Genomic DNA, 26,888 nt, shown 5'->3' with positions numbered 1-26,888 from the left:
CACTGCTTTATTCTCAGAGAGGCCCATGGCAAATTTTAGTGGGAATAGCTAAGCAGAGATACTAGTACAGTATATTGAGTTGTCGGAAAAGTCATGACACATTTTTGCAATGAAAAACATAGAAAAAATACGTCATAACTTTTCCAACAACCCAACAGAATGGTGGTGAGGGGGAAAAAAAGGCACTAAACATTAGCAGCCTGATTTTCTTCAGTGTCTCCTTCCTTCTAATTTATTGGATTTACAATTTAAAAAAAATAGGCTAAGAAAAAAAATCTAAAAAAAAAATGCTTAGTTTCATATAAACTCCCAACATTATGCAATTTTTATTTTAGCACCGATAGACAGGGAGGTACCAACAGGCACGTCCCCTCAACCCCCGACTTCAGCTTAGTTTCCAGAGGGGCCCCGCCAGGACCGATGAGCAGTGATAATGAAGCGTATCTACAAAATCTTTACAGAAGTGTTACGTGTTTCAGAAATACATCAAAATTATTACAGGCATTCATTTTTCTCATTTGGTTCATGATGACTGTTTCCAAATGCGAGTTATGTTCTATTTTTTGTAACCATATATGTAACTTTCTATATTCATTGTCACTAACAAAATTTTATGTCAATGACATACAGTCGTGCACACATAACAATGTTTCAATGACGGACCACACATCCAACAGTGGTCCCATAAGATTATAATGGAGCTGAGAAATTCCTGCAGTCTCGTGACACCGTAGCCATCATAGTGCCGTATGTAGCCCAAGGTAGGACTCACGTGTGTGTGGGGATGCTGGTGTCAACCACCGTGCAGCCCCGCCAGTCAGATGAAAGTACAGCCAATACAATTACGTACAGTTAATAATTCTCAATGGTAACAACTATGTTACTGGTTTATGTATTTACTGTGCCACACTTTTTATCATTTAGTTACTCCTCTACTTTAAAAAAAAAAAAGCTTTGCAGCAGCTTCATACATCTCATGATGACATCATTTTTTCTTGTGCTTGCATAACCTCGTGTTATTTTATAAATCTAGTGTAGCCTAACGCATGCAGTATTTCTAAAGTCTCCAGTCGTGCACAGTGACGTCCTGGGCCACCACAGTTGCTCCCCACTCACTCGCTGACTTACCCAGTACAACTCTCATCCTGCAAGCTCCATTCGTGGCAAGCGCCCTCTAGGTGAACCATTTTTATACCCTATGTTCACTGTCCCTTTTCTATGTTTAGACATGTTTAGATACACAGACACTTACCATTGTGTTCCAGCTGCCCAAAGTGTTCAGTACAGTCACACGCAGTACAGGCGTGCAGCCCAGGGGCACCAGGCCACAGCACACAGCGCAGGTGTGTGGCGTAGCGGGCTGTACCACCCTGGCCTGTGTAAGTGCATTCTGTGGCGTTCGCACACTGACAGATCCGCCTAACGACAGGTTTCTCAGAACATCTGTCATTAGGCAGCATGCCTGTATTTTCAGTAATCTGGTCCGCCTTGTGTGGCAAGCACGCGCCTCTGCTCTAGGCTTTTCCTCCCCTCTCTGATCCCTAGAAGACATCCACTTATGCTTTTGTTTTTTAGAGAAAGTACACATGCAGGCACACTAACGTATTTCAAATGAAAGAACGATTTCCCTGCAGAAGGGTTTCAGTAAGAATCACACAGTGTGAATTCATTAAAACACAACCCTGAGCTATCTAATTCTAAAGTGTAAAATTTAAAAAGGGAAATGAAAGTTTCTTCCTTAGTCACAATAACAAGATAAGTAGCCTTGAGGGAGAAACCGAGCCCTGAGTTGAGCACATCCTTCCTCAAGCCGAAGAGCTGCGCTGGGAGCTGAGGCTGCTGGAGGGAGTAAGAGCTTGAGATCGCAGAGGGTGGCAGGAAACAGAAGTTGCCGGCACCGTCTCACTGTTAATTAGTGGATAACCCAATAAGCGCGTCCCTGGCACAGAAAACCTATCTGACGCTGGGAGTTCTTTCAACCCAGGTTTCAAGTGGCAAGGACAAGTCCCCCACAGTCCTGGGCTGCTGCGACATCTTCCTAAAGACTAACACACCACTTCTCTAGAGAAATCACTCTGATATTTGGATTTGTAGCCTCTGCACCTAAACAGTCCGGTTTAGTAAATATTTGTGAGCCAGAAGAGGTTAGTAAATGTTTGTAAAACAAATTCCTACTTCTTAGACAACACAGAAACAGCACTTGTGGTCGGAGAATACTTGGGTAAAACAATCTTAAATAAATCACGGTTACATTTATGGGAGTGACAATCCTGGTTCATTTCTTTTGAACAGGAGAAAGGGCGAGGCGCAGTGGGAATACCTCAGCGATGGCGGTGACGTGCTCCAGGGCCACAGTGTGGAGGGTCTCATCCTGGCTCTCGAGGAGGAGTTTCAGGGACGGGAGCAGCAGGGACTGGTTCAGCAGCAGCGCACACAGCTCCTTCACACACTGAAACACACATGCGAGTGGGTGAGCAGAGGCGCGGGGCGGGTCTGGCGCAGTTCCGGGTGTGTGTGTGTGTGTGTGTGTGTGTGTGTGTGTGTGTGTGTGTGTGTGTGTGTGTGTGTGTGTGTGTGTGTGTGTGTGAAGCACACATGGGGCTATGCCGATTTAGCGTTTGGCACCTGCTTCACTCACTTCACAGTATATTGTAAACGTCTTTGCAAGCTCTCATATATTCATCTACAACACTGCTTTCAAGGGCTGCATACTCCCCACCGGATGGATACAGGACTGTAATACATTCTCCGCAACTCTCAGTCCTAGTTTCCCCATAAGTAAAATGGAGGTAATCATATCTACTTTGCAGTGATTGTGTGTGTGTGTGTGTGTGTGTGTGTGTGTGTGTGAATAAGAATTGATGAATAATAATGCACAATGCTCAGTATACACCATTTGCTTAACAAACATTAAAAGCTATTATCGATTATTAATATCAAATTATCTAGTTCTTATCCACTGCAACAAAGGAAATCAGTAAGTTAAATATTTAAACACCTGTTTATAATTCTAATGTCAAGGTGAAAGGAACACTTAACACTTAAGATATTCCATCTTTATGAAAACTATCTGCGGTCCAGAAAAACCAAAATGTACTCTAATTCCCACTGATGTATCTGAAATTTTATTCTCAGCTCTTTATGATCTTGACTGAACCTGTCAACAGAGAACAGGCTTTTATATAAGGCAACAAATGAGGATCCTTCACAGCAAAAGTATCAAAGAGTAGCCAATACATTTGCAAGCTACTCCTCCCCGCTGAGTGATAGGCTCCCTCCAGTCCTGACTTCAGCTGTCAGGTGAAGAACAGAACAGCAGGACGGAGCACCAGACTATGAATGCAGCCTCATCACGGGAAGCCAGGGCTGTTCTTGAAAGAATTGAGAATCACTGGCCCCCCGTGGGGCCACTTCTCTTGTGCCCCTCTAACAGTAGCATGCCCAAAAAGAAAAGCTCGCATTTATATTTTCATAATTCCTTTGCATTCTTATAAAGCATAAAATCAGGATGGCACAAAGCAGCGCCTATTTAACACAGAGGTCTCTCTGGAAGTCCACTCACTGTAGGTTTTTTTTAGCTTTCACCTAGCACGTCTCCGCTGGAAATCAGCAAGGCCTTCCCATTTCAGACGGGAAGGTTGTGCTACACACACACACTTGTGTGAAAGGGTCACGGTTTTGTAAAGTATGTACTTCACACATTACGAACTCTAATTCAGAAAAGTGTTGTGTGTGCCTGAGAGCATGTCCCCAGCATCTGGGCCGAAAGGAGTGCAGATTTTAAATCCGGGGCGCCAAAGCCTGCAGACACTATTTGGGACAATGAAATGCAAACTTCTGCGCACGACACTCATGCCAGCTCGACACGGTACTCGTGCTGCGTACCCTTGCTTCCTTCATCCCCCTCCTGAAATGCCCTCCCCCTGCCCCCCAATCCTCAGAACATGCCCCCAGGAGGCTGGGCAGCCAGGGCGGCATGTCTGAGTTGCTGTCCAACACGACAGCCACAAGCCACCTGTGGCTCCTGAGCATTTGAGGGGTGGCTAGCGCAGCTCAGGAACTGCACTGTAAGTTTTATTCTATTTTACTTAACTTTTAATTTTCATGACCACACATGGCCAGTGGCTACCGTGCTGGCTGGCACAGCTGGCAGAGTCAGGCTCTCTCAGGCCTTCGGGTGTTGGCACGGGATGTACCCTCTGCTGGTACTCTGTCTGGTTAGCCCCTTTCTGTTCTTCAAGTCTCAGCTTAAACAGGCACAAGGCTCTGATGTCCCAGCCTTGGCACTCCTATATTCTGACTGCATTTTGTAAATATTTCCTACATTATCTGTCATCTTGCATTACTGTATTATTCATTTGTCTATCTGCCTCACTTGAAGGCAAGAATATTTTTCCTTCTCTGTATTCCAAACTGGTGTGGTACATACTATACCTAAAAACGTTTGTATATTCTTCTCTCTCTTTTAACAGTCATATGTGTTTATTCAATAAATTATCAGTAATTAGTAAACAGGTCTTTCTCAGCAATTTATGATATTCAGACTAAGCATATCACTTGGCTGGCTTTAGTTTTTGGAAAATTTTTAATGAAATAACCTGTAGACCCATTTGAGCAGACACAATGGGTCTCTGGCCCACAGCCAGGCAAGGATGTCCAAGCGGGAGGACTTCCTTGTACATGAGCTACTGACCATGTCTGACCTCTCAGCTTTCAGGTCCCAGCTAAGTACTTGCTCTGGCTTTAAATACCATGTTCGCTAATATTTCCCCCGGTGCTGCAAGGGGACTGTTTCTTAAGGTTCATACAGGGTTTTGGGGTGTGTGAGAAAGGTCGAAGCAGTACAGAGAACCACGAAATACTTCATGTGGCACCTTCACAGCTCACACCTGTCTGGCCATCAGGACACAGAACAACACCGAGAGGCTCTGAATGAAGAAGAGCAGGTGAGCTGGGCCCAGAACCAGCCAGAACCCCGGCGCCTTGTTCTGCCTGAGGACTGTGATCTGTGGAGATGCCCCAGGGCCTGGTCCCTGCAGCTGCTGGCTGTCAGAGGAGCAGGACCGGTCCTTCCATGGTCCCGGGGTACCCAGCACCCAAAGGTGTTGCAGGCTGCAATGTGAGCGTGGGGCACAAAGTGTACAGGGGTTGTGTCGTTTGATTCTAAGTATCAAGCTCCTGATGTTACCAAAAGTGCCTCCAGCATGGGACAGAAGCAGCACGATGAGATGTAGGGGCTGGGGGTTGGCCAGGCTCACTCATCAGCCGGGGGTCTAACTCCCACACCTGCCCACGGCACCCGTGACTTCAGTTCAGGCTGTGCCTCAGCCGAGTCAGGGCCCTTCAGAGCCAGTCGCCAATAGCTGACTCGGAATCTTAAATCTGCAAATGCCAAAAGCCTGTTTACAACAACTGCGCATTCTACACGCCCCCCCACCCCCTCGCCCCACACTCCAGGGAACGCTGAATATATCGCTATGGGTACAAGCTGAGAAGGACACACAACTTGCAAGATTGCAGGACACGTGGCCTGTGAGAAACAGTGATTTTTACCCTTCCGAGAATATTTCCGTCAGTAAAACCATCACGGCCGTAAATAAACAAGTGCCATGAAGGGCAGCAGGAACTCACAAGAAGGTGGGCTGAAGAGTCACAAGGAAAAAATATTCTGTAAATACGGGGACTCAGTGGGGGCGACGGCAAATGGGAACGCGGTCCCTTTCGCTAACCTGTCACCGACATTAGGAAACGTACTTCATAAACGGGGAAGTAGGGCAACCGAAGGTGTTAAGATTAAAAAAAAGTGAGTCATGGCTAAATTTACTGTCACAGTGACATTAAATATTATGGAACTATGACATTAGACTGTGGAATTTCCAAATGTGGTAAATAAACTTAATAAGACATGGCCCTTGCAATAATGTCACTTCCTTTGTAACAATTTTAATTCACATTTGAACACATTTAGTGATCAATAAAAATACTGCACAACATTTGCAAAGTTCCTTTATTGGTGGCATCCTAAGAAAAAAAATCTATAAACGTACTCAAAAGACAGAAACTGGGGCAACATAAGGATAAAGAAGTCACTGTGGCAACAGAACTCATTGGATAATAATTATTTTTCATCTCATCAAATTGCAGCAAAGAAGTGAATGACCTACTTAACAATGGGGTTCATTCAGTCCAGTACCTTTCTCCTCGCCCCATGAGAGGACGGCCTAGGAATGGTAGTGCGTTACGCGCTACGGATGAAGCAGCAAACAGCCTCAGCTCCTTCTCCTCACAGGCCTGGAGGCCTCGCAGGACAGACAGGTCTAAAGGCCCCTCCAAGATCACCGATCTAACCCCGCGTCTCAGAGACCAGAACACGGAGGTCCAGGGAGTGTGGTGCTTTCCTCATGGTCTCAGATCACGTTGTGGCCCAGCTGGAGTGGACGGGACAATTTCAGGCATCGGGCTCCTCCTGCTGACCCTGCCTGATGTCCCCTGGCCTTCAGGTGCTCCAGTCCTGGTGAGAGGACAGTGAACCCGCGTCCACAGGACTCTAATGGATATGTGTGTGTGCTTAACGCTCTCACCGTCTACTCTGATTGCCTTAAACCACTCAGGGATCGCGATGCACTGATTCTGAAATCAGACAGGACCACTGCAAGTCAACGTATGCAGCACTCCACTTGTCAAAGGAGCTCAACCTGCCTTAGGACCATTTAGGGAGTTAAATCATCATAGCTATTAACTTCTCATTTAACCACCAACCACCAGCCACCAACTGTTGTTGTTTTTCAATAGGAAACAGAAAGCATAATGTATTATACATTAGTCAATAAAAAAGACATACTTTGCCCTCTATGTCCTGGAAGGTTTCTCTAAACTTTGAGTATAATGCTGACAGGACTGACTACTGCTATGGACACTCAGGTGTATCCATCACCCATTCCCAGGTGGCTAAAAGATAATATACATAACTGTTATTAAACCTGGATTACGTAGCTAATGGTTTGTCAGGGCCAAAGATACAGGGGCTATGTCCTCAGCTAACCTACATTGCTTGCCTTAGAACTAATTACAGTAAGACAAAACCAATGAGGGTATGTAAAAAAACAAACACACTGCTCTAGGCGATGAAAGCGCTCCTAACAGTCTGGTATCTAAAACACTCATAATCTACACCCTAGGATCTTTCAGCCATTCCTGAGGAAGCACCGCTGAAAAGGGAAAGAAAAACTGACAATAAAACTTCCACAACTACATCCGATGTGCATACACCCTGCATGTAGTAAGAATGGCTCATTTGTTAGGGTTTATTTTCAGCGTTTAAGCACCGAGACTTGGTTTGAGACCCACCGTTTATAGCCTGAGTGATCTGGAGCAAGACTCTTGCCCTCAGAGCCTCCATCTAGTTCATCAGCATCCAATGGAGATCAGGGAACCTCCTAGGCCAGTGGGTCTCAACCTTCCTAATGCCGCAACCCTTTAATACAGTTCCTCATGTTGTGGTGACCCCCAACCATAAAATTATTTTCGTTGTTACTCTATAACTGTCATTTTGCTACTGTTATGAATCGTAATGTAAATATCTGATATGCAGGATGTATTTTCATTGTTACAAATTGAACATAATTAAAGCATAGTGATTAATCATAAAAGCAATATGTAATTATATATTGTGAAATATTTATTTCTAATTACAAATAAATGAAATTTTGTCTTGAAGCATGGAGACGGATAGAGGAGAGGTGTCTCGGTTCCTAAGACCATCGAAAATATGTTTTTTCCAATGGTCTCAGGTGACCCTTGTGAAAGGGTCATTCAACCCCCAAAGAGATCGCAACCCACAGGTTGAGAACCACTGTCCTAGGCGGTGGTGAAGGCTGAATGGGACAATGGAACTGAAAGCCCAAGAGCACTGGAAAACCCCAGTCTGGCCATTACCACCAGCTTGTTATATAGTAACCATGGATCCTAAGCAAGGTTTTTCTAAGGTAGATTCCACAGGACTGATGGTGGGACACTTCCGGCATTGGTCCTGATCCAACAATGCCTGATCTCAGCTTGCGTTAAGGCAGAGATGAGCCCCATGTTATTTCCATGTTCCTTATCCCGGTGGGGGTAATAAACGGTGTGTGTTGAATCCTGCCATGGGTGAGACAGAGGCGACACAGCAGGGTCCCTCCGCGCCCCCCAGGAGCTCACAGCATAGCTGAGCAGGTAACAGGCAAATAAAACTCTGCCACGAGCAAACCCCATCCCACCGAGGTAGCGAGAAGTCATTTTGGAGTCGGTACTTTAAATACTTTACGGAAGAACTTTGCCATTTTGGTGGTTGAAAGCCTTCTTTAAATAAATAAAATATTTTAAAACTCAATCAAAAAGTACTTAGCCAGTCCCTCATTCAGAAAACAATCCATTATGTGCATTCATAACGAGAACATTTTCCTTGAGTGATTACAATGAGGATTCAGAGAATTGTATTTACAATTTCATTTTCAAGTCTATCTCCTATATGGTAGAAACTCAAAAACCAATTAATCAATTTAGTGCCATTATCCAAATGCTTCAATTTAAGACATGTAGCTTGCTCAAACAATACATTGCTGAGGTTGGATCCACAGCAGGGGGCTATAATTAATACGTGCTCATTTTAGAATGTACAAATTTGTATGTATTAACAAATAGCTCTGTGACAGTCAAGTTATGGGATCAAATAGAGAACTGAGGTCAAAATGGAGGTGGCTGAGTTTGTACCATGTTTATAGAGAATGAATACTGTGGTTATATGATCTCATTACAGTAATGTCAAAAAGTACGTAAAATTCAGTTCTTGGTTACCTGCCCAGAGGGGTGCCAAAGCTTACCACTACGTCATCACCTGGCTTGGTTCCGACAGAGATGACACGACCCCTTGGAACACAGATTTGAGTTAGACATAAAAGGGCATCCGAAGGGAATTAAAAACTGGGTTATACTCTGGGATTGTGAAAGGAATACTACTTTAGAGCACTAGCAAAGACCAAACCACCTCCAAGCACCCTTTCAGCATTGGTTTTCTTCATTTGACCTGTTACAAATTGTGGGCCTTTACCTACGATAACCTGAGCTAAATGTTCCTCGAATACAGTCGCTGATAACTGCTTATAATACAGAGTGTGGATACGGAAAAGGATACCCCCCAGGTAAGCCACTTAAAATCCCCACTCACTTCTGCAGGGAGCATCTGCTTGGTGTTATACAAAGAACGGCAGATTTTCAAAACTTCATCCCCCAGTCCTTCCTTGTTCTCCGCTGTACATCTGCTTAGCATCGCCGTAGAGAGTCTCACCCAAGGATTATTTGTTGTGCTGGTTCTAAGGAAGAAAAATGCAAGGCACCGGAAATGATTAAAGCTGAAACCATTGTGGTAAGAAATTTTAAAATAGGGTTGCTTTATTTAACGATGGTTGCAATTGCAAAGTGTCACTCTTAATAGTAGGTACCTCACTATTTACTACCTCATGCCAGCTTTGCTTTATCATGTGACTAGGGTCTGGGCTGAGGGCAGGATGACTGACCATCAGGGCAGTGCACAGCAGGCAGAGGTCAGTGTGGGAGCGCAGGGTGAGGGAACAGACAAGCAGTAGGGGGCTCACACTTTGAGCTTCATATAGTTTTCTTATTTCTGAAACACAAAAGCATACAAAGTTTGCCCTCTGTTTCCCTTCTCTGGCTGTCACGACTCCGTGTTTCATGAAAAACATCATGACTTACATTTCAAGAGACCCGTTCCAGGTACATTCATGCCATGGCCCCAGGAACAGGGTACTGATCTTACTTATAACATTGTGAAATGATCTGGCTACTTATTAAGAGTGCTGTCTCATTAGCACAGCTCTAGACTCTCGGCCCTGAACACCTCAAGATGATCCTTGGCGGGAAAGAATTTCATTCCTTGCCCCTGAGACAAATGTCAAGTGCAACAGTGACGAGGGGATGCACCACACCAGCCTTTGTGTCTCAGCTCAAACTAACAATCTGTGAGCACAAGAAACGCTGCTAATTTCAAAGTACAAAGCTCAGAGTGTCTGACAGTCTGGATTCAGCTCTCCCGGACAGGCTGGTCTGCCAGCACCACCCGCCCCACTGGGCAACGTGCCTTTCATAACAATCATCAACATGGATTTTTCACCAGCCGGTTGACCAGCCGGTTGTGATGTGCTGGACAGAAACTATGAACCTCCCACACGTACAAATCTACTGTACTTTCCATGCATTTCCTGTAAGGGACTAAAACTACAAATCTAAAGTTGATGCTATTAAATTATAATAGTAATCACAGACGAAGCAAATTTCCTAGTTTTTAACTTTATTTGTTGACTGGCAACATTCAGTCATTGTCACAGCACCCTTCCCTCCCTCCTGCTTTCCTTCTCCTCCCCACCAACCCTATTTTTTTGTTCTTGTTTTAGTTATTTGGAAGTGCTGACGTCATACATTGGATTGTCTGGGGGGGGGGAGCACATTTGAGAACTTGTTTTCAAAGCATCCCATCAGATGCTCTCCTGTGGGAAAACACCAATATCAGCCGGAAAAGCAGAAACAGGCAACTCAGACTTGTCCTGGGGTTCTCTTAGAGGAGACAGGGCTGGGAGAGCAGGTTAGCTGATGGTCATCTTCATTCTGGTGCTAATTTTATAAACGGCGACTGTAAAACACAGGTTAGCAACTCACCAATTTCATTTCATATGTGACTACAAAAGAATGCACCTTTAACGTTAAGACTCTTGTCTACAAGTGTATTAAATCTTTTAAATGCAAGAAATGTTTTAAGCCAAGCTGATTTTGTTTCTTGTGGGTGAGTGATTTGAAACAGTCAGTGTTCTAAAAGTAAAAGAGACTGTAAAATCACAGTTCACTGATCTACTAGAGTTGTCATATTTGGAATTTGAAAAACTCTTATGACTGCTCCATTTTGAGTGTATAAAGAAACCTACATTTAACCCTAATGACTGTCTAAAAAAGGAAAGCTTTGTTGACAATCTAATTAGTGGAACCCGCATCTACTTCACATCATCACCATCGCCAGTTGTTTAGAGATTGATTCCCAGGCCCCAGTACGGAGACTTGGTCTCAGCAAGTCAGCGGGGGACTCTGCTTTTATCAAGCACCCCTAGGTCCTGAGGCAGCTCCGCCGAGACGGCGGGAACCAGATGGAAACGCTGTTTCAGTGCGCTGTCACCAGTGAGACTGAAGGTCTCATGATGGGAGAACCTGCACTGTGGAGTTTCATGCAGTGACGCTAAGAGCCTGTTCTTAAAAGCTACATGGCAGCATGCCATCTCCAACCCAAATGACACAGGTCTAAGAAACGGTTTGTTTTATTCTTTCTGAAAACACTTGGTTAAAAAAACAAAACAAAACAGCACCACCACTCTTCAGAAATTCCTGAACAGTCTCATCCTGGGGTTGAGGTACAGAGTTTATTCCAGATGTTCTCTAGTGGTCCGAAACTGAGCACAGGATCATTCATTTTCAGGAAAACCTCTAACTTCTGATGTGAGCAGATGCGCACGGCCTGCGGTACAAAGTACTTGCCGAGTGCGGGAGGGGCGAGGGGAGGCCTGGAGCCGCAGGCCTTTGCACCGAGGCCGGGCGCTCCTGTTCTCTGACAACACAGAGCAGCAGCTCATGCCAGGCTGCATATGTGCTCAGAGGAAACCTGGCCATGTCTTCCAAAGGGATCCTTGGCTGACAGCACAAGGATGGGACGACTACTCCACGTGGCTCGGAGTGGCAGCTGCGAGCTCAGCATGACCTGGAGGAAATATGGGATGTGAAGGCAGCCAGTGGTGTTGGGGCTCTGCCTCCTCCACTTATTAGCCATGCGATGCCTGAAGATGTTTAACTTCTGAGCTTCAATTTCCTCGTCTGTAAAATGCGGTAACATCACCTTCCTGTGTAGGTTTGCTGTGTGGACTGATCATACATGTATATGTAAATTGCACATAACATTGTGTGTTCTCAATAAATGGGAATTATCGATTCATTCCATATGAATTCCCAAATTCGCATTGTAAGCCATGTTACAAGGGAGTCAAAAAATTTCCTGGTTAAAAAAAAAAAAACTGGAACAAAATTATTTTGTTGACAACATAAATTAGATGTTATTATCAAGCACTGTCTGATATTTTTGAATAAAATATTTGGGTTTAGGGCCAAGAAGAAATGGAAAGAAACCAATATTTTAAAAAAAGAAATTATCCATAAAGATGTATGTATTCCTATGTTCATTGCAGAATTATTCATGGTGGCCAAGACATGGAAACAACTGCAGTGTCCTTGGATAGATGACTGTATAAGGAAGATGTGGTGCATATACACAATGGAATACTACTCTGCCATAAGAAAAGATGAAATAGTGACATTTGGGACAACATGATGGCTTTTGAGGTTATTATGCTAAGCGAAATAAGTCACGGAAAACATCGAGAGCCATATGACTTCATTCATATATAGGATATAAAGCTGAAAGCAATAAAAGAACAAGACAAACAAACAAACAAACAAAAATTCATAGACACAGACAACAGTATGTAGTTACCTGAGGGAAAGGGGGAGGGGGTGGCAGAAGAGGGAAAAGGGGGTCAAATATATGGTGATGGAAGGAAAACCAACTCTGGTTGGTGAACATACAATGTGATATATGGATGATGTATTACAGAATTATACACTTGAAATCTATGTAACTTTACTAACCAATGTCACCCCAATAAATTTATTAAAAAGGCTTGTCAAAAAAAAAAAATCAACCGGAAAATTTTTTTAATGTATTTCTTTCATTTCGCTCTTTTGAAGGTGCTGAATTTTCAAAACTACAGAAACAAAAGAAGTCTAATCGTATATGAATACTTACACATATTCATGACTCATAGGTGGCCAAGCTTGCAAGAGCAAGACCAAGTGCTGAAATTCAACCTCTTGGTGGCTGGCCTCCAGGAGCTCCATAAAGAGAGAGAAGCGGTTGTCTTCACTTTCAATGTCACTTACGTCCACCTGAAAGTTGAAATACACACTTGAAACCGATGGCAAAAGCTGCTGAATTGGTTTACAGAAGAATTCAAAATTTATTATTGTGATTAAACGCTCTTTTGAAAGTTTTTACATGGCGTTGAGGAAAGATTCAACAACCCCCCGCCCACAAACCAAAAAACAACTTCAAAAGCTCCATGCCTTACCCATTTCAAACCTTTAAGTTAAAAATTGTTTAGAACAAATCACAGGAAGGTTCTCAACGTTCTTTACCAAAAAAAAATAAAAAATTAAAACACATAGATTTCCATAGAGCTAGCTTATTGACATTCAATACGTTAATTCAAAATATTGAATTGTTTTATGTGAAATTATAAGAGTTCACCATACTCAATATTATTGGGATTTTTTTAGTTTAAATTATCCTAAATGCATTTCTAATTTTTAATTTAGCATTATTACTGCTAAGTCTTCATGTCATTCTAGAAAATTTCTCTAATTTGAAATTAAAGATTTTACTTTTGTCCTATGTACATTTGTCCTATGTTTTGTTTTTGATTTGTTTTTTTCCCCTACAAATCACATCTCCATTTTTAATGTAAAAGTCTCAGTCAAATAAAGAATATTCATTTTTCCTCTCACAAAGTAATCAAGTGATATTCCTTTTACATTGAGGTGGTCCTAAAACAAACCATATCTCCAAAACCTCTGTGGACAAAAAGATATGCTATTTTAAGTTAAAAGGCAATTTTCAATATAAAAGTAAGTCCAAAGCTAGTTCTCTTGTTTCCCAGGCTCTCTTTTAACATAAATTCTCTCTAATTGGGTAACTAAGACTCAGATGATAATACCTTGAAATGATAATGAGAATGGATGGTTATCTATAGATTTGCTAAATTATCTATGCTAATGCATGTTTCTAAAACATTTAATTTAATGGCCATTCTGGCTCTGACCCCAAGTAGCCACCTGAAAAAGTCATGCTATGAATTCTGCATTTTCACCAAAACGCTGATGTGTACTATGAAGACATAGGTAAACACTGGAAAGTGCTGCTCACCCAGGGACCAGTCAGGTCCTTCAAAACCTGCGTTGAAGCCTCATGTCATTCTTCCATGGAATAACAACCCAAAGCATTTTATGGTTTTGAAATAATTTTATTGTCCAGTAAGTCAGCTGACCTTTACAGAGTTTTGTGTGGAGAACAGTACAGGTATATTAGCCTCACTTTACAGATGAGGAAACAGGCTCATCTGTCCTGGCAACACGGCTCGCGCGTGGGAGAGCTAATACTTAATTATAATCCCATCGGGATGTCCTGAAACTAGGGGGCTCAGTGACCTAAACAGGCTTTGAGTTACTTAAATTGGTGGTCTAACTGGGAGTTTGGCAATAATCTCTTGCCTGTTTCTGAAGAAGTGTCAAAAAACAAAGTCTCAGACTCAAGACATCCCTCTGTTGTTAACGGACCTGACCCCCCTCAGTTCGCGTCCACCCTCAGGAGGTCTGCGCACATCACACACACTTCCGCCCGCGGAACCCTGATGTTTTTGCCCCGCACATTCTTTCTCCAGATATCTGTATGGCTCATCCCTTCACTTCCTTCAAATTTCTCAAATGTCACCTTACAGGGAACGCACTGCATAACCACCCTACCTAAAGTAGCATTCCCCACCCCATTTTTCTCCCTCACCTTCTTTTATTTTCCTTTTGTGCACTTACAAGTACACAATGCATTACATGTTTATTTGTTTATTGCCTGACTTCTTCCATTAGAATGGAAACTCTTTCAAAACAGAGACTTCTATTTGTTCAGTAGATTATCCCCAATACTGCAGATAATGCTTGATACACAGTAAGTGCATAGTAAGTACTTATGGAGCGAATGGAATAATGAATGGATATACAAAGGAATGAATGAAGCTAATTCATCATTCATAAATATTTTAGCACAGAGTGATATCAAATATTCAGAGTTGCCATAAATATTTGGCTGTTTTTGTTTTATTAAAAATAGACATATTTAATAAGATGCCACCAAATAGGAAAATACTAAAAAAGACCCAGAAATGGCTTATTTATTGACATTACGTCTCGACCGCTGATGCCTTGTTTAGCTGTATGATTTCAGTAAAGCCCCTTCTCTGAGTCTAGCTTTCCTTATCTGAAAAATTAGCTCCCAAAATCCTTGAAGCCTCACAAGTTCTGAGGTGCCTGCAGGTCTGCAGCTGGGAAAGGGGTTGGTAAATAGCTGCTCTTTTCTTTCTGAGTTAAAATCTAAGCTTTTACAGAGTTTATCTGCAGAAAAGGTTTTATGGGTAAAAAATATGTTAAAACAATTGAATGATGTGGCTCTAATGTTCCTAGCAGTGTCAATATTCCAGTTTCTATAATTAGCTGCAGTTTAATAAAATTTTCCTTTACATGAAATACAGGTTATTTGCTGCATATCATGAGAAGGGACTGATCAGGAAAAAGTGATTCATGTTTTCAATATCAGTTAAGAGTTCTTTCTTTTCAGAAAAGTGTAACAGGCTGTAAATTTTAAGGGCATTACCTGTCATAAGAGAAGGGAAGAGAAAATAAACTATAAATTCAACCTTTATATGTTTGTTTTTATATTAGTGCACAAATAATAGTTTCCATTTTTACAGTGTTTAGTAATAACTTTCTTTGTATAACACCTTTCTCATGTGTACACAAACTTTTTAAGAGCAGGTCTTTGTCAGGAAACATTTTCTTTTGAATGCTCACTAACCATTTCAATTATCAGTAACTTACTTATCAGAGCATTGACCCCCATGTTTAAAATATAAATGTGAAATATATAGCAACTGACACAGTCACCCATTTTGTGTACGCACACTTGCACACTCCTGCATATAATAAAGGATTTCAAGTTGTTAACTTACTCAGCTCTTAAGAAAGCAGTTTTAAATTTTCTACCAGGGGCCAACCGAGTGGCTCAGTTGGTTTAGAGCTCGTTCAAGAGTGTGAGCTCTGAGCAACAGCGGTTTGGGTCACGGCCCAAGCTGAGCTGCCGCTGAGCTGCCAACAGGAGGCAGGATGGCTCAGCTAAAAAAAAAAATCAAAAAAAAAAATAAAAAAATAAATTTTCTACCAATGCAGCTGCAAAAGCTTTACCTTATCAGAAGAAAATGGGCCTAAAAATGGACTTGAGTACATGTTTTTAACACCTGATAAAGAATACAGTTTGCTGGATAATCATTATATACTTTGATATATACGTACTAATCTAGGATTTGTGTCCACATATTAAAATATTTCAATTTATCTAAATTTACCAAGATAATATAAGCTCATAGTATTCATCATGTTCCATAATGTTTTAAAAATAAGTTCTGGTAACCAAAACTTAAAATGAATTTTTGTATAAAGGAAAAGATAAACATATGCGAAGAACGTTCCAGCCTGGACAAAATAGCTTTGGTCCATTTTTCCCTGCTCCTCCCATCTAAGCACGATTATAAACCATGGAAATAATGAAAGAGACAACCAGAGGAGAATTCTTAAAGGCAGTAAACAGAAATCAAACTGGTCTGGGACTCCAGGACGGCAGGAACACCACCAACAGGGTGCCTTACGCACCTCATCCAACAGAAGAAAGACACTCTGAGCCAGTGTGCCCTGACTCCTGACCTAGAAACAGGAGAGAGAGCCCAGGGAAGGGCATTTCTCATCAGGTTCAGAAGGAAGGGACAAAGAGGGTGGAGTGGAAAGAGTATTTTAAGAAATAGTATCTAAAAACTTCTCAAGTTTGGTAGAAGACATAAACCTACAAACTCAAGAAGCAGAGCTAACCCCAAACAGGGCAAGCCAAAGAAATCCATTCCAGGATACATCATAATCAAACTCTAGAAAACTAAAGACAAAGAAAAAGTCTTGAAAGCAGCCACGGAGAACCACACGTTACCAAGAAGGAGAACAATAAGGCTAAAGAAGCTCTTCAAGCAGAAAGGAAATGATGAAAGAAGGAACTCCGGAAATGTCAGAAGGAAGGAAGGAAAGGAACCTCACCCTAAACATCCATGGAGAATGGACTCTCAACAGGTTTTTAAACATGTTTATAAACTCATCCTACTGGAAAAGAGGCTAAGGCTAATTTTTCTAAGGCCAAACTCTGTTCTTTAGAAAATAGTCTTTCAGTCCCCCGACAGTGCGTAAGTGCTTCATTAAGATAGAAAAGGCATTACATTTGTGGGTGGTGGACCTGAACAGAAAACATGTTCTGATTGACAGGAACGTGTTGGAACAGAAAAGATCGAGCCTATACAAAGACTTCGGCAAGGAATCCCCTGAAACAAACGACCAAATGCACATAATTTTATTACAGTACATTACATTAATTGTTCTATTTTATTATTAGTTATTGTATAAATCTTACTCTGTCTGATTTATAAATTAAACTTTATCGTTAAGAGTGAATGTATAGGAAAAAACATAGTATGTAGTGTTTGGTACTGTCCACAGTTTCAGGCACCCATTGGAGGCCTTAGACCATACATATCCCCATGGACAAGGGGGGTGGGGGGACTATTTTATTAAACAGAGGTTCCTAAACATGGCTTTCTAGATGATGAAAGAGTTAATACTTCTTTCTTTGAAGAGTAATATTTCCTTTAAAATTTATTTAAGAAAATGATGACATACTAAGTTTAAAAAGGTAAGTCTTCATCATGAGACTTATATGTACTAAGAGCCTATTTAGTGACTTATGAGAGTTACTTTCATATTATCATATATATTGATTTATCATTTACTTTACCCCTTATAATAAATTCTACTTATTAAATCTAGTCATTTTCAACATTTTTATTGGGTTTTCTAGAAATTCAAATGATATAATCTACAAACAATGGCAATTAAGATTTTTAAAATGTTACAGTTCCTGTTCCTGTTTCTTGTCTTACCACATTGACTAGGACCTCCAGGGCAATGCTAAAAAAATAACAAGAATATTGGGCACTCTTGTTTTGTTCTTAAATTGAATGAAAGTGCCTCCAAATTCTCAGTTTTGAAAGTCAGCTATAATTAAATCCTAGTGGTCAGCAGAGAACACACAGCATAGCAAATGATCAATCCAGATGTTTTGCAAAAATACTATAATAATAATGTTATACATTTATTTTCTAGAAGATGGTTTTTACCCAATATATTTTCATATAACATCTAGTAATGTTGCTTATCAATGGTTAAAAAAAATTAAACCACCTTAAGTTTAACAAAATCACTATGTTGTAAATCTGACAAATTATTTGAAAAAAAATTGCTTTGCAATCGTGATAGTTAAAGCAAATAGATCGCAGAGCTTACAAAGATTGTGAGGGCATGCAGTTAGGATTAATGCCATGGAAATTTAAATTCCCTAAAAGAGCTGAAAACAAGGCACCGGGCTGAGCATAAATGCGGGCCTAGGAAAGAATCAGATTCTCTTTTCTACAAAGTAATGCAGTCCAGATTAAAACACATACTCCTAGCATCTAAATATATTTCATAAAAATATGAGAAGTACAGAGAAAGGACATAAGTGCCCAAACAGCTATAATGTGAAATGACTACAGAATGTAATTTAACATAGAGGAAAAACTAACTGTAGGTGGCTTTCAAATGCTCCAACATACCTCCTAAGGAGACTATAAAATAAATGATAGAGGGCAGTCTGATCAAATATGCAGCTTTCAAAAGAATGCTGGTTAAGTCCGAGTAACACAGAAAAATGTTATTTTGCAGACATTACTGGATCTTTTTGAGGTGTCATTTCATCTTCTGTAAGATGAAGGTAACATATATTTATGTGATGGTTGTGAATATTAAATAAGAGAATCCAAATAAAAGAGCTAGCAAAGAAACTGGCCCACAGCAGGCACACAATGATCGTATTTATATTGTCAACTACATGATATGCTATATATAAAAAAGTACAAAGCCAGATCTGTGCTGTGCTTTCTTCCAATAAGAATTATGTCTATAGACTGGACAGGACTGAAAAAGAAAACAAAGAAATATGGCCATTTTAGGATTACGGAATCGTGGGTTAACTTTATCTTTTAACATTTACTTGTGCAATAAATATAGTATTTGAAATGACTCTTAAGCATTGCCTTCCACACAGATTAGTGAAAATAAACTTGAGAGAAACTGTCATTTTTTAAAACTATATTTTGCTTTATTTTGTCCTTTTCCCCAGTGAAAATAAAAGTAACATATACCTTTTTTAGTACCTCCATCTGTTCCCCAGCGAGCTGGGGGTGAAAATGTCCAGTATTTTACGAGCACTGTGTAGATCCCATACTGACATCGCTAACTACACATCATAGGATAAAGGGCGAAATTCAAATGTGACTCAAACATAAGAGCATCTCTTTCCCCTTTGTCTCTGAATGCAATATTTCCTCATTGAATGAGGTGACTTTAGTCCTTGCTGTACATCAATTTGTCAAGTAGCTGCGGCCTCCTTATCAGCCACAGTCACTGTCCTTGAGAAAGTGGACTGAGTCACCTCTTCCCAGAGGATGACAGCTTTAACCTTTCATTTCCCTTGGCTGCTGGACGTGGACAGAACTATCTGAAATTGAGGCACCTCCCCTGAAATCTGCATCTGCCCTTCAGGCATTGACAGCAGCTTATTTTATCTTCCGTATTTGTGGAGATGAAATAGATACCAATGCAGATAAAAGTGCCTTATCAATAGAAAATAATCACCAACATGGAGAGGATTATTATTGACCCTAGTAATACTAATCACCATGCTACCTTCCGTAGGAGTTGATGAGCTGTTAGGCTGCTTCTAAGGCAGTCGCATGATGACGCCTGATTTAAAGTTGCCAGGTAACTGCAATTCCTTTCATGAACACAGTAAGTCAGGCTGAGCTGTCTCTGTAGGCAAGGCTTCAAAACACGAAACAAACAAAAACCTCCTACTTCGATAGACATAGAGAGATATAAAAAGGCGACGGAGCGGATTTCTAGGACACTGGGCACTGTCTGTAAAGCTGCCCCATTTGTAAGGTTGCAGGCAGTCAACGCTGTGTACTGTCCACTGGATCCAACCAAACTCTCTGGTGAAGGAAGTCGGAGTTTCAGAAAACCAAAGAGTCATACTCGTAAGCTGTTGGACTACCCCGCCGACCTAAGCAGTATTTAGACCAGTGCTTGGTACAAAGCAAGTGCTCAATAAACAGTGTTATGACTATTAATATAGTGATTATTATTAGATGAGAAAATATCAACAGAACATAAATTGTGGTCATATTCACTTCTGAGTATGAGTTTTACTCAATAGAAAATATAAAATTGTGGAAACAGCACTAAAGTTTAAATATTGAAAGTCGGGTAGCTATTTTCTGACAGATTTTTCCATTTCTACAGCAAAGAACTAGAGTAGATGTAGGTACTGAGGGAATTTCAGAAGTACTCGCTCCCGCACTGCTTGTAATAAAGGCAGAGTGTGTTGTTGAGACGGCCTGAAGGTTCAAACCACCTTCCCCAGCCCGTGCGGAGGGGAGAAAGTCTACCACAGAAATGAGAGCACGGCCATATGTGCTGGCGGATTTCAATAAATACATATTTTCACTCAGCTAAATACAACATTTTATGAGACATGTTTTAAAATGAGACATATGATAGAGGAAAATACTTTGTGTTAAAATAAGAAGAGGGAAGACGTTGCCTTATACATTTTTCCTCCAGGACAAATAACCAATCATTCCACAGAAGCCCCTATAAATACACGTGTGTCTTCTTCAAAGAGCTGCTATTGAAGCTGATGTTTTAAGGCCAGGCTTTGTGTTTTGCTTCAAGTTGATGAAGTATCAATAGCATAATTCATGGAGCTGGAAAGTTTTCACTGTAGCGTATCATTCACACTCAGGTTTGAATGTTGGCCACACCACTTAACAGCTCTGAGGCCATGAAAAAACATATGAGCGCCTCAGAGCTCTCATATGTAACAACAGGGTACTAAATACCTAACGTCTCAGGTCACTTAGAGAATATGACATAATATATAACATAATACAATATAATATCCATACAGACACACGCACACACCTTTCTAGGTACCTAACCCTGAGTTAACCCTGAGTTACTATGGCAGCTCTTAGTATTGGTAGTTCATATTCCACATCAATCGGCCCCATTCTAGCACTGAGATGCTGTACGAATTTCTTAACTACTCTGAGCCTATTTCCTCATGTGTTGAGTGGGGTGATAAGATGACCTATGTAAAAGTGTTATTATGAGGATTAAATGATGTAATATACATTCAAAACTTGATGTCTGGTCCACAGAAGGCTCTAAAAAACATGAAAACTAACAATGCATGTAGCACCTTCTCAGCTTAAGTGAAAACAGATTTTTGCTGTAACATTCAGAGTTTTTATTTGACTATAATTTTTTATTCTAGTTAGAGGGTATCCAAAGAAACTTCTGCAGCATAGAGGAAAATGGCGGCCACTGAATTCTGTGGCTTCCTATATAGTTTATTGGGTTGTCGGAAAAGTCATGACGTATTTTTTGTTTTTCGTTGCAAAAATGTGTCGTGACTTTTCCGACAACCCATATATATATATATACAGAGAAAACCTATATATCCTCCAAAATAAAAAAGAACAAGAGCAAATAAAACCCACATAGTCAGCACAATTATAGGCTGAGCATATCCAAGCTTCGAAATATCCCAAGAAAAAAAGAAAGACCTCAGGTGTGATCACGCTGCTTCTCGGGCATCTCTCTCCCACGCAGGCCTCGGCACCATCGAGGTGAACCCTGGGCAGGACTCGGGGGCTCGCCTCAGTCTGGCCTGCTTCTTCCCAGTGTCACCTCTGGGGGCCTTGCCTTTCTGCCATGCACTACACGCAGCTGTGCTGAGCTCAGCTCAAGCACCGCCTCCTCTGAGCAGTCTCCCCTCTGCCTCCAGGCAGAACAGCTCTGCCCTCCCTCAAACATTTAGCGTATTTGCTCCTTGGTTTACATATCTATGTCCTCCACTGGATTAGAGGCCCCACACCTAAGCAGTCCATTTATCCGGACTGGAGTTAGAACTTTGCATGTAGTAGCCCATTTAACCCTCACAACCGCTGTATACTGTTTCTACTTTATAGACACGGAAACTAAGTTTTGCAAAGTTTCCTAGCTTTTCCAAGGTCACGGAGCTAACCAGTGGGGAAACTGGGGTCTGAAGGAGGTCTGTGTGGTGAGGAGCCCAGCACTTCACTACTAATCGCGTCGTCTCTTTTTCTGTCGCCAGAGCGAAGAGCACATAATCTGAGCCTGCAGACCCTTCGGTGAGCATGTCACAGAGTGTCTCATCCAATGGCAGTCATTAGGCATGGTGCTTTCCAGAATGTTTCAACGCAGCAGCAGTTAACATATACAGCGCCACACAGCACGGCAGTGAAAAACTCCAAAAGATGGAGCAATGATGTCTGTTCTCTGATCAAACTCATGACTCCTCGCGCCTAATCACATTCAGCCTGTGTGAATTCACAGTGGAAAGAGGAAAAGGCCGGCAGAGCACACTTTCTGGAAGCCATGTTAGTGCTGCCAGATGGGAAGAAGTGTGGTGCTGGCCCAGAAACACAGGCCCTGGGATCAGACAGCAGTGGGCATGGGCTCCAGTTCTGTCATTCACAAGCTGTGCAGCCGTAAATAGGCCGCCCGGCCTCTTGGGAAACCCCCAGACCGCGACTGCTCTGTAGACTGTTTCACATGTGCTCTCACTCCACAGTCCACAGTCCCCTGTCCTCCCAGTGACGCCAGTGACAGGAGGGAAAGCTTTAAAGGGAAGAACCAGTGTTCATGAGAAGAGGCTCTCAGGGTCTTCAAACATCTGAAGGACCCAGTACATACTGGTGCTCTCTTTGCTTTAACCATGTTAGATAAAAAGGCACACGGAGCTCTATCCTAACACCTCAGGTCATTTGCTCCCGTCTGGACAAACATGCTTGTCACTTGTTCGCTTCCGCAAGAGAAGCAACTGTCTGGTCAAAAATCACTGTCAGCAAATTAATATAAAACCGTACCAGCCTAAAGCACCAGGCCACTCCACAAGCAAGCCTCTCCGTTACTCCAAGCAAACCATTTTGCTTGCATGCAAGGGGAGGCAGCGTGGTCTAATTCTTCCTCATTCATGGCAACAACACCAGACTGAGTGTCCGGGGTCCTGGCCCTGATAAAGGTGATCTTGGACAAGTTTTCAAGATTTAATATTCATTTATTCAACAAATATTTAATGAGTGTCTGTAAGATCCCTGTTCTCACGGAATTTAGATACTAATAGAAGAAGACAGACATCTTATAACAAACAGACAGACACACACAAGGGTAGGTAGGTAGAAGTTAACAGATAGTGGATAAGTGATTAGAAGAGAATTAGAAGGGCCATAAAATGGATTGTGACTGGGTCACCAATTTAGGATGCAGTCATTTTAGAAATGGTGACATTTAAGCTAAAATCTGAGGAAGTCACTTTTCCTTTCTGGACATCCATCTCCTTTTCTATAAAATATAATTACGGAACTGGGACACTTTTCAAAGGCTCCTCTAGTTCTGGGAATCTAATTTCACAGCTGTTAGGGATATATTATATGTATGTGTGCACATATATTTTTAACATCAAATATATCCTATATTTGATTAAACAAATCATATGACAGTGAGTCTTAGCTTTGAAGACATTTAAGGTAACAATAAATTCTTTGTAAGAAATTAAACATTGCTTTGCATACTAAACTTTTCTGTTATTCTTTGTCTGAGCTCTGTCTGTCAAAGAAGTGCTTTTTTTTGGCGGGGAAAGGGGGGAACAAATGAAGCCAAACTGGTCTCTGACAGGAAGGGTAAATGTGTCTTTGCATGTTTCAAAGTAGGCGAAATACATGAACTTGTAACAAGGTTAGAAGTTGTCTTAAAACCAATTCTTTCTGGTTATCACAACTACAAATTAGACACTGAAATTTTAAAACTCCAAGCCACATGTTCCTTTTTACATAAAACAAGAAAAAAAAATACTGAGGTGATGGGTATGGAATTTTTTAAGGAAACATCAGTATTTTGACCCATATTTTTCATGCACCAGTTAACCAGAAAATTACAAAACCTGAAAAACTCAGATAAATTGTACTTAGGCCATTAACACAATACATCCACTCCCTCCACCTCCACTTCTGTTCCCGTCTCTCTCCCTTCTCCTGCCCCCCAAACCGGGGCACATTTCTGGAATAGAAATGAAGGCCTCTGAATCTGTTGAAAAATGAGGACTTCTGAATTTTTAATTCTGTTAACTAATCATTAGAAAACTAGGAATTGCTGTCTCCCTGAGAACCAGTGAGGCAGCATGCTCCACAGACTCTTCAATTTTGCAGGAGCTGGCGGGTTTCCCAGCAACACATTGATTTGTGGGGCCACTACTTTGGGCACCTCGAGGATAATTAAATATTAAGTCCCTCTTTGATGTATGCAAAATCTGCCTAAGAGGATTACCAGTCACAGCAAAGGTAGTGGTGCCATATTTTCTGGTAATTGAACATTGCAATGTCATTATCTATTCTTATCTTGACTCTGTAAGAATCCATCACTATCCCTAATATTAGCGGTGGGAATGGAGAAGGGGATAGGGAGAAATAATGAGAGCCCATGCAATCAACGTTTTGGGGTGTTTGGTATATAAAGATGAAGACGACAGTTTAATGTGTGGGAGAAATGACAGATGAGGTGAGCAAACCATCCGTTATCTCCTCTAGTTCAAGGTTCCATCTTACACACCCAGTGGCTCACGGTTAAGAATCTTCTCTGAGATTCTAAAACAACAGTGAAGGGAAGGTGGAGGCACGCCCTGTGTTTGTCCATGAGTGCCCTGGCCTTCTCTCCGCTCCAGTGAAAGGTAACGCAGTTTTTAAAAACCATGACAAGAGACAACCTCGGAGCTCAGTGACAGCGTAGTTCTGTGACTTCCCAGAAATATTATAGCTGCTCTTTCTATTCTGAAGCCAGTTTTTCTGCATTCATTCTCCACACAGCAGGCAGTTAGTGACTGTTATAAGACGGAGTTCCCCACCACATTCACTTGCCCTTCAAAATAGATTTGAATAGGAAATGACAGGCTGATATGACATATTTAATTTTTAAAGGGGGGAAGGAGGAGATACTCGCTGATTTAATTTATTTTTGGAGAAGACGATAGATAAATAGCAGCATAATTAAGGCATCATGGTAATTTTAATTATTCCCACTACCAAATACGTTAAGAAAGTCAGATCATAAGTTGCCAAGAACAGGGAAATTGTTCTTACATGGGGGAAAGTAAGGGCGGGCGGTTTTACTAGAGATGTTTTCTAGAGGCCTGAGAAAGTCTGCACCACCAAGGAAGCAGCAGTGAGATGAGGAGCTACGTACGGACTTTGCAAATGAGAGAAAACAGTTCGCACTCAGTGCAACAAAGTCAAGTCCATTCAGGAAGTGCATGCAAAGCTGCCTTACATCCTGGACTTAGAAGAAGTTAAGCTACAAAGAATTAAATCTCAGAAATCTCCAGAAATTGCTGAAATCATGTAAAAGGTGCAACTTGTTCTTAGAGTAACTGGAACATTGAAAAATACTTAAAAGAAAAAAATATTTCATTTCTGAACCGTTTCAGCCCAAATATTAAAGTGCATGTTCTAGTGCTTCGCCATGACAGGTAAGATGGATGCTTTCCCCTTTACTGGTTTCCATGTTGCTTCATTATATTTTCGGTATATAGATTTGGCATAACATGAAGTGAGGCTCCCACCAGAGGAATGACCCTCATCATCCTGCCAGGCTCCAGCCATCAAGGAAGATGAAACTGAGAAGGCTGCAAACTTACAAAATGGAGGTTCTGTCAGTAGAGTGCATAACGGTCGGGTCATTCATTCGCTTCAGGATGAGTCAGGATCCAAAGTCCCACACAGCGAAAATCGTGACCCTATTTAGAGCTTACCTCAGGGACGCCACATAAGTCTTCACATGTGCTGAAAACAAGCATGCTTCCGACACCTATTGTGTCAAGGGCCTGGGGTATATTTCATAGCTTATTGCATTTGTGTTCATAAAACTGCTCTTTGAAAGGACTGGTAGTGGTCTCCTGATGTAATTCAAGGCAAAATGATGAAACTGAATACATTGATAAGGTCACAGTGCTTAACAGAGCATTATTCGGTATCGGCGGTTTCTAATACGATCCTTTGGCAAGATTAGAGAATCACTGAAAAATCCACCTTTTTTGAATCTCAATTTCTCTAATTCTGTTGAATAATAGCATTTGCCTGTTTATCTCATAGAGGGAAATAAGAATATATAAGATAATAAATATGAAGATGCTCTGAGATGAGTCACAAAATACGTGGTTCTTGTTTAAAAACGAAATTCATTGTTCTTTAAATATAGTAACAAGAACATATATATTATAAAGCAAAGCTTTAAAATTAGAAGGTAAATCGAGTTGGAGTCAGGCTTCCAGAAAACACTTTTGCAGATTAGATTATCTGGGAAGCCTTATTTTCTAGCTTTTATTGGCATATGGTCTACTCTGCATGCCAAAGCACTTGACTGAAGTTACGGGCCCTAAGACCCCATGTCTTTAGGATACATCAATTTAGACTGTAAGCCAAACTTCAACAGCCATGGTATTTCTTTGATTTAGGAATCACTGGGTTGTCGGAAAAGTCATGACGTACTTTTTCTATGTTTTTTGTTGCAAAAGTGCGTCATGACTTTTCCAACAACCCTATAGCATTCCTATTTATTCAATCAATAAGTGTGTAAGTTCTGAGCATGTGCACAGCATCCTTAGAGGGATTCAGAAAACCGGAAGTACATCCGCCAGGGCTTCTGGTTGTCCAGGTAGT

The 26,888-nt window shown here is 41.3% G+C and overlaps 1 protein-coding gene across 1 annotated transcript in view; it reads right to left on the bottom strand.

The window, feature by feature from the left end:
* NBAS (NBAS subunit of NRZ tethering complex) overlaps positions 1–26,888 on the bottom strand; it is a 302,133-nt gene that overhangs the window by 10,360 nt on the left and 264,885 nt on the right. The window contains exons 49-51 of the mRNA XM_019656632.1: positions 12,890–13,029; positions 9,203–9,347; positions 2,321–2,449 (exon numbers count right to left, since the gene is read on the bottom strand). Of these exons, the coding sequence (XP_019512177.1) occupies positions 2,321–2,449; positions 9,203–9,347; positions 12,890–13,029 (414 nt within the window). The remainder of the gene's footprint in view (positions 1–2,320; positions 2,450–9,202; positions 9,348–12,889; positions 13,030–26,888) is intronic.

This window comes from Hipposideros armiger, unplaced genomic scaffold, assembly GCF_001890085.2.
Source record: "Hipposideros armiger isolate ML-2016 unplaced genomic scaffold, ASM189008v1 scaffold_0, whole genome shotgun sequence".
NCBI lineage: Eukaryota > Metazoa > Chordata > Mammalia > Chiroptera > Hipposideridae > Hipposideros > Hipposideros armiger.
This window is presented reverse-complemented; position numbering and strand designations above follow the sequence as displayed.